Source organism: Tyto alba, unplaced genomic scaffold (genome assembly GCF_018691265.1).
Source record: "Tyto alba isolate M040663 unplaced genomic scaffold, T.alba_DEE_v4.0 Super-Scaffold_20000042, whole genome shotgun sequence".
Taxonomy (NCBI): domain Eukaryota; kingdom Metazoa; phylum Chordata; class Aves; order Strigiformes; family Tytonidae; genus Tyto; species Tyto alba.
In genome coordinates, this window is record NW_024881293.1 from 10,845,772 (window position 1) to 10,854,185 (window position 8,414).

An 8,414-nucleotide genomic window follows, 5' to 3' on the forward strand; every position below is an offset into this window, starting at 1 on the left:
CCCCAAATCCTCCCTGCATCCCCTCAACATCCCCTGAGACCCCTCCAGCATTCCCTGCTCATCCTGCTGCATCCCTCCTACATCCCCCCGACATCCGCCAGCACCCCCCCAACATCCCCCCCCCGGTAACTCCCCCAGCATCTTCCCCATCATCTCCCCAGCACTCCCCCAGCCTGGCACTCACCTCCACGGCCATCATCATCCTCCGGCCCATCTTTCCCCGCATCAAGTCGAGGAGGGCGGCGTAAGCCCCCCGCAGCGCTCGCTGCAGGGACAGGGGTTCAGCGTGGCACTGCGGGCTGTGTGTGTCCCCCCCCAACTTTGTGTGTGTGTGTCCCCCATCCCTGTCCCCACCTGCAGCGCAGGGCCAGGCGCAGGGCGGTGCTGCAGGACTCGTGCTGGCCCAGCACCATGCTGAGCCGCTCCGCATCGCTCTTGCAGTCCTGCAGCGCAGCTGCCAGCCGCCGGTTCACCTCCTGCAGCCTCCCCAAGTACCTGGGCACCGCCGGCAACCACGCAGCCGTGCCTCAGTTTCCCCAAACCGGCGAGGGCTCAGCGGTCCCCAGGAGCTGGGGGGTTGTGGGGTTGAGAGGGGGGGGATACTCACCCCTGCAGCTGCTGCACCTGCACCTCATGCTCCTGGCTGGCACCCTCCGAGGGTTGGGGGGAGAGGGGGCTGTGGGGCTCAGCACTGTTGCCGCACTGGGGCGAGCCCTGTGGAGGGGACAGGCAGAGCCCAGCACCGGGGCACGATCCCACCTGCCGAGCCCCTCCCTCCCCCCCACCTCACGCCACAGCCACAGCCTGACCCCACTCACCTGGGGCAGCCCGGGCTCCCCTGCCCTGGGGGGCTGCTAAGCCCAGGGGTGTCGCTGCCAGAGCCCCCAGTTTCCTCCAGCCTGGACAGAGCATCCCGTAGCTCCCGGACCTGCGCCAAGCACCGGGCTGAGCCCCGGGGCAGCTCCGGTGACACCCTGACTCCCTGAACCAGGGCAGTGCCCACCCCGCCCCCCCCCAGCACCCACCTTCTGCTGCAGTCGGTCGCGCTCCCCCCGCAGCGCCCGCAGCGAGGTGGTGGCCCGGTTCAGCTCCTCATCCCGGCGCCCCAGGGCCGCCCGCAGTGCCACGTTCCTCGCCGCCTCCTCTGCTGGCAGCCCCGTGCCGCTCCCTCCTCTGGGTCCCGGTGCATCGCCCTCCCGGTCCAGCCTGGTGCCCGGTTTAGCTCCTCCAGGCTCTGGGGATATGGGACCCATCAGCCGGCGTCCATCCCCTTGGTGCCGGGGCTGACGGTGCCGCTGCGGCTCACCTTGGCCGCCCGTGCCCACTCCTCGCCCGGCATGGGTTGCGCTGGTGCTTGCCGGTGCCGGGAGAAAACAGCGCGTTCCAGCGAGCTCACGGCGTGCTGCAGGTCGGTGAAGAGGTCAGGGCTGTGAGCTGGGGAGAGGGAGCGTGGCCAGGGTCAGGTCCCTGGAGCAGGCACAGCTCGGCTCGCCGTGGCTTGGCACAGTTTAGTGCAGCTCGGTACGGCACGGCTCGGTATAGCTCGGTATGGCACAGCTCAGCATTGCTCAGCACAGCGCAGCACAGCTTGGTACAGCACGGCTCAGCTCAGCATGGCTTGGATTCAGCTTAGCAGGGCATGGCACAGCTCAGTACAACTCGGTACAGCTCAGTACGGCACAGCTTGGCACAGCTCAATACAGCTTGGCACAGCTCAGCAGAGCTCGGCACAGCTCGGCACAGTGCACTCACCTTCCCGAGCAGCAGCGGTGTGGAGCGTGCTGTCGAGGTGCGGGGCTGTGGGCTGGCAGCGGGGAGGCTGGCGATGCCCTCCCAGCCCTCCTCATCCTCCCTGTGGGGTGACGAAGACCAGAGATGCGGGTGGGGGGGCACACACACAGGTGGTGACAGCCCCGGTACCCCACCGCCACCCCCCACCGGTACCTGCTCGTGCGGTGCTGCAGCTGCTCGGCCCTTCGATGCAGCTGGGCCACCGTCGCCAGCAGCCCGGCGATGTGCTCCTCGTAGCCTTCGGCATCCCCCGCCATCTCTCTTCCTCCTCCTCCTCCTCTTCCTCCTCCTCCTCCTCGCTCAGTGGGTGCTGTGTGGGGAGCAGGGTGTGTCTGCCCGCTCCAGCCGACCCCGGGGGACCGAGGGGCTGACACCCACCGGGCCGGGGGGATGAATTTTGGCCACCGGCCCACTGGCCGTAGTTTCCCCCTCCCAGTTGCAGTGCGGGGCGGGAGATGCCCGTGCCATGGCAGGGGAAGCGGGCAGAGGCACGAGGAGGCCCCGGCCACACGGGACCATCCCCTGGCAGCACCCATCCCGTGGGACACCCCACTTGCCCTCTCCATGGCGGCCTCCTCCTGCCCGCGACGCCCCACGGCTCGGCCCCGTTCCACGGCGGAGCTCCCAGCACGTCCCAGTTGTGCCGCCAGCCCCTGCCCCTGGGCCTTTCCCTGTCCTTGTTCCTGCAGAGATTTCCTCTTCCTCGGCAGGCGCAGCCTCCCGCGCTTAACCGTTGCGCTGCCCCGTGCCCCGGGTGGGCGGTGGAGCCATCCTGGGGGGCTTGACACCCCCTCCTCCCCCCAAAAAAAACCCCATCCTTCCCTGCTGTGCCCCACCGTGCCATGCTGGACCCCTCTCCATGCACCGGGCTCCCTCGCACCCAGGCAGGAGAATACACCCAGCTCTGCACCCATGAGCACCCCATGGAATTTGGGGGGGGGGGGGGGAGGCAAGGGAAGGGCACCCAGAACATTTAGGAGAGGTGCGCAGGGGTGTGCACAAGCATTTGGGGTGCTAGGAGGCATTGCGTGGGGTGCTGGGTGTGCGAGGCCAGGAGGGAGCCAGCCCAAGGGGTGTGGGCAGCGCGTGGGTGCTTAGGGGCTGGAGGGTGGTGTTTGGGGTGCAAAGGGGTATTTAGGGTGCGGAGGGGGGCAGTTGGGCAGCGCAGGGGTGCTGCGCGGGTGTTCGGAACACTGGGGCTGTGCACGGGGGGGTGCAGAGGGATGGTGCAGGGGGGTGCGCATGGATATTTGGGGTGCAGGGGGCGGCGCGTGGGTGGAGGAGGGTGTGTATGGGTGCTGGGGGTGCGGGGGGGAGCGCATGGGTGCTCCTGGCCCCACGTGCCCGGGGGGGGGGGGGGGGAACCTCGGGGAACTACAAGTCCCAGCAGACCTTGCGCGGCGTCGCTTCCGGGTGGGATAGGGCGGGGCTCGCGCGGCCGGGAGAGGGTGAGCGCGCGCCGTGGGGTGAGGGGGGTGCGTGGATTTGGGGGGAGGGAGTAGGTGAACAGTGAGTGCATGGTGCCGGAGGGTGAAGGTGGGGCGGGGGGTGCGTGGAACGGGGGGGGGGGGGGGGGGCGGGGGCAGTGGGGGGTGCGAGCTAGGGGGTGCACGAAGTGTGTGTGTGGGGGAGACGGGGTGTACGTGAGCAGGGGTGCACAGAGTGGAGGGAGCGTGGGGCAGGTTGTACATGAGCAGGGGGCGCACGGAGCGGGAGGAATGCGAGCAGGGGGTGTAATGATTGGGGAGGGCGTGGGGCAGGGGCGATGTGAATTGGGGGGGCATGGGGGCAGGGTGTACATGAGCAAGGGGGTGCACAGAGCGGGGGGGGGGCGTGGGGTGGTGGGGGGGCTCGAAGGGAGGGGTATGGGGCAGGGAGTGCATAGAGTGAGGGGGAAGCAGAGTGTGGGGGGGTCGTGAGTGGGGGGTGCAGGGTGGGGGGGTCATGAGCAGGGAGTGCACAGATTGGGGGGCGGGGGGGATGTGAGCAGGGGGTGCAGAGACTGGGGGGATGCAGAGTGGAAGGGGGCGTGAGCAGGGGGTGCGGGGAGGGGCACAGAGTGGATGGGGGCGTGAGCAGGGGGTGCACAGATTGGGGGAGTGCATGGTGGGGGGTTGTGAGCAGGGGTGCACAGATTGAGGGGGCGTGGGCAGGGGGGATGTGAACAGGGGGTGCAGCAGGGTGGGGGGGATGTGAGCAGGGGGTGCACAGAGTGGGGGGGGCATGAGTGGGGTCGTCGTCAGCAGGGGATGCACAGATTGGGGAGGGCATGGGGTGGGGGGGGATGTAAGCAGGGGGTACACGGAGCCGGGGGGGGGTGGCCCCGGGGGGCACAGGGCTGCAGCAGCACTGACACCCCACAGCCACCCGGCATCGGTCCCCGGAGCCGCCATGGAGCGCGGCTGCGCGATGGACACGTCGGAGCCGGGCAGCGCTGCCGAGGAGGAGGAGGAAAAGGCGCCGGAGCCGCGGCCCAGGACCCGCTCAAACCCCGAGGGTGCTGAGGACCGGGCGCTGAGCGCCCAGGCCAGCGTGGGCAACCGCAGCGAGGGGGAGGGGAGGCGGCCAGCGCCGACGACAGCCCCCAAAGCACCGCTGTGCCCGACGGCACCGCCTGGCCCGGCCCCGCGCCCCCGCCGAGGTCCAGGTCAAAACGCCACGGGTGAACTGCCCCGAGAAGGTGGTGGGTGTCTGGGAGGGGGGGTGGCGGGGGGGGGGGGGGGGGAAAGTGTGGCGCAGCCCCGACGCCACGGTGAGGGCTGCGAGGGGTTTTTGCGGGGTGCTCAGGAGTGGCTCCTCCACACAGATCATCTGCTGGACTTGGCGGAGGAGATGGCTCTGCCCAAACTGGAATCTTTTAATGGGTGAGCGTTGGAGGGCTGCTCCTAGGTGGGCTGGCCCTGGGGACCCTGGCTTTGCTGTCCCTGTCATCACGGGGGGGGTGGGGACACACACGCTGGTCCCGCTGAGCTCCGTCCCCCGCGGCAGATCCAAGACCAACGCGCTGAACATCTCCCAGAAGATGATCGAGATGTTCGTGAGGACGAAGCACAAGATCGACAAGTGCCACGAGTTCGCGCTGGTGGTGGTGAACAACGACGCCACGTGGGTGAGTGGTGGGGACAGGGGATGAGAGGGGGGGGGCACGGAGCCCAGCCCCCCCCTCACCCCCACCCCTCTCAGCTCTCAGGGTTCACCTCGGACCCCGCGAGGTCTGCAGCTGCCTCTACGACCTGGAGACCGTCGTCTGCAAGTCATTCAGTATCCCACCGCCTGTGGGGCTGGGGTTTGGGGGGGGGCCGGGACCCCGAGGAGTCCCTTGGGTGCAAACGAGGGGTCCCTTGGGTGCAAACAGGGTCCCTCAAGGCAAAGTGGGGACCCTTCAAGCCTGTTGTCTGCGGGTGGCAGCAGCTCTGTGGCCTCACTGGCAACCCCGGCACAGCCGAGCCGGCCGCAGCACAGAGCGTCAGTGTTTGAGGCTGGAGGGTTGAACCAAGCCCCCTGACAACCCACCAAACACACATTTATTGGTGTTTCCTCCTCACCCTGGTCCCTCCGCAGTGCCCAGTGCCGTCTCCTCCCTCCACGGGATCTCCCTGGGTGCCCCAGTGTGGGTCTGGGTGCAGGACGTCCCTGGGGGTGGGCAGGCGTCTGGGTGCCAGGATCGGTCCTTACCTGGGGCTGCAGATCTGGAGGGACTCTTCAACCTGATGTGAGTACGGGTGAGGGGGGGACAGGGGCTGCTGAGGGGGGGGGTGGTTCACAGCTCCCATCTCACTACGAATTTTCTGCTTTGCTGTAAAAACGCCGCGCAGCTTTAACCCAAAGAGCTTCTTGGGGTTGGGGGGGGGTGGGGGGGGAAGGGTGCTGCTTTCCCAGCCCAGAGCTGTCAGCGGACACTCATTAAGTTTTAACGAGGTGGGGAGGAGAGGGGCCTGAGCCTATGGGGGGTCCTGAGCTGCCTCCCTGTCTGTGTGTGTGTGTTCCCTCCCCGCCGGCGCAGCCAGCAGAAGATCGAGCTGCCGGTGACGGAGAACGTACAGACCATCCCACGCCCTACGTGGTCCGGACCATCCTGGTGTTCGGCCGCCCGGGCTGCCAGCCCCAGTTCTCCATGTCGGAGCACATGAAGGTAGAGGTGTGTGTGTGTGTGTCCCTCTCCTTGTGTCCCCCACCCCTCGTGTCCCCCTCTTCTTCCGGGTGAAGTCAGCTCTGGCTCCATCCCGGCGCCGTTCCCGGCTTCTCCCGCAGAAGACGCTCCAGTGTCCCTACTTCTTCTTCGACGTGTTTACATCCACAACGGGGCGGAGGAGAAGGACGACGAGATGAGCTGGAAGGTAAATACGAATTGGGTGTGTCCCCCCATTGCAATGGGGGGGGTGGGTGTGTCACCCTGTGTGTTTGTGGTCCCCCCCAGGAGATGTACGCCTTCTTCAGCAGCCTGGACACCAAAGGCACCAACTACAAGTACGAGGTGTCACTGGCGGGGCCGGCGGTGGAGCTGCACAACTGCATGGCCAAGCTGCTGGCGCACCCGCTGCAGCGACCCTTCCAGACCCACGCGGCCTACAGCCTGCTGGGGGAGGATGAGCCCCCCGAAATCGAAGCCACCGTCTGAGCCGTGGGGACTGGGCGGGGGTGGGGAAAGGGGGGGTTTTCCTCCTCGCCAATGGCGGGGGGGGTGGGCTGGCGAAGGGCAGCGGTGTGCAGTGTTACCGGAGGTGGGGGGAAAGAGAGGTTTGTTCCTGAGTGGGTAGTGTGTAGTGCTGATGCTGTGGGATCGCAAAACTGGGGGGCGGGGGTGGTGGTGTCACTTTTCTGTGTTCCCCCTGCCCCATCCTGCCACCCTGCCATGGGGATGAGGGGTCCTGTGTGCTGGCGGGGGACCCCGGGGGGCTTTTGCCATTAACATGGGGGTGCAGGGTAACTGGGAGGCGCCGGGTGGGGCTGGTGCAGGGCTCTGGGAGCCCTGATGGAAGGTGCTGGAGGCACTGGGCAGTGCAGGTGCAAGGCGCTGGGTGGGGCTGGTTGCAGTTGTTGGGATGTGCTGGGTGGTGCTGGTGCAGGGAACTGGGAGCACGGTGCAGTTACTGGGGGGCACTGGGTGGAGCTGGCGCAGGATGGTGCTGGTGCAGTTACGGGGTGGTGCTGGCGCAGTTACCGGGTGGTGCTGGTGCAGGGCACTGGGAGGCACTGGGAGCACTGGTGCAGTTACTGGGGGCACTGGTGCAGGGCACTGGGAGGCACTGGTGCAGTTACTGGGAGGCCCTGGGTGGAGCTGGCGCAGGATGGTGCTGTGCAGTTACGGGGTGGTGCTGGCGCAGTTACTGGGGGGCACTGGTGCAGTTACGGGGTGGTGCTGGCGCAGTTACGGGGTGGTGCTGGCGCAGGCACTGGGAGCACTGGTGCAGTTACGGCGGGGCACTGGTGCAGGGCACTGGGAGGCACTGGTGCAGTTACTGGGGGGCACTGGGTGGAGCTGGCGCAGGATGGTGCTGGTGCAGTTACGGGGTGTGCTGGTGCAGTTACGGGGTGGTGCTGGTGCAGTTACTGGGGGCACTGGTGCAGTTACTGGGGGGCACTGGTGCAGTTACAGGGTGGTGCTGGTGCAGTTACGGGGTGGTGCTGGCGCAGTTACCGGGTGGTGCTGGTGCAGGGCACTGGGAGGCACTGGGAAACTGGTGCAGTTACTGGGGAGCACTGGGTGGAGCTGGCGCAGGATGGTGCTGGCGCAGTTACGGGGTGGTGCTGGCGCAGGGCACTGGGAGGCACTGTGCAGTTACTGGGGGGCACTGGGTGGAGCTGGCGCAGGACGGTGCTGGTGCAGTTACGGGGTGTGCTGGTGCAGTTACTGGGGGGCACTGGTGCAGTTACTGGGGGCACTGGTGCAGTTACGGGGTGGTGCTGGCGCAGGGCACTGGGAGCACTGGGAGCGCTGGTCGGTTACTGGGGGGCGCTGGGCAGTGGCGGCGCAGGGCACTAGGGGGCGCTGTGGGGCGCGGGGCGCTTTGGCCCCGCCCCTCGAGCGTCATCCCATCTGGCGGAGGGGGGGGTGGGCGTGGCTTCCCTCGACCGGCTCCTATTGGCCGCCTCGCCGGCCAATAAGCGGCGGGGCGGCGGTGCTGCGCGGGGGTTTCGAACGGGTGCGGGCGCCGCGCGCATGCGCAGGGCGGCAGGAGGGGCGCGGGGTGGCGCGAGCCGTAAGGGGACACCGCGGGGAGGGGAAACGGGGACATTGGGGGTATTGCACCGGGGGGGGGGGGTGGAAAGGGGGAGATTGGGGACATTGCATAGGGGGGGAGGGGAATGGGGATATTGGGGCTATTGCACCGGGGGGGGGGGAAGGGGAGATTGGGGACATTGCATTGGGGGGGGGGGGGGAGGGAAATGGGACATTGGGGATATTGCACCGGGGGGGGCGACCAAGGAACACGACCTCGCACGGGTGCGGGAGGGGCTTTGCAAGGGCGGGGGCTCTGCAATACCGGCCTTGCACCGGGCGAGGGGGCGCGTTGCATGTGCTGAACCTCGGGGTGTGGGGTGGGGGGTGGGGGGTTGCGGAGGGGTATCCCCGCCTGCGCTACCCCGGCGGGGCGGGGCAGCATTCACGGTGCTGGGGGACC

The 8,414-nt window shown here is 68.0% G+C and overlaps 1 protein-coding gene and 1 long non-coding RNA gene across 2 annotated transcripts; one reads left to right on the forward strand and one right to left on the reverse strand.

Annotated features, from left to right (window-relative positions):
- Positions 1–1,177: 1,177 nt before the first annotated feature.
- Positions 1,178–2,040, reverse strand: LOC122153679. Its single transcript, XR_006165528.1, has 4 exons — positions 1,945–2,040; positions 1,753–1,852; positions 1,307–1,434; positions 1,178–1,234 (listed from the first exon to the last, which is right to left on the reverse strand). It is a non-coding gene; the product is annotated as an uncharacterized LOC122153679 (long non-coding RNA).
- A 2,532-nt stretch (positions 2,041–4,572) lies between these two features.
- Positions 4,573–6,427, forward strand: LOC122153628 (BRISC and BRCA1-A complex member 1-like; the record flags this gene model as incomplete). The annotated part of the gene is given in 10 exon segments (XM_042794243.1): positions 4,573–4,655; positions 4,780–4,900; positions 4,975–4,996; positions 4,999–5,052; positions 5,479–5,503; positions 5,795–5,841; positions 5,844–5,923; positions 6,043–6,076; positions 6,079–6,128; positions 6,209–6,427. Coding segments are annotated over 10 exon segments (717 nt in total), but the record flags the coding sequence as incomplete, so codon positions are not given.
- Between the last annotated feature and the right edge of the window lie 1,987 nt (positions 6,428–8,414).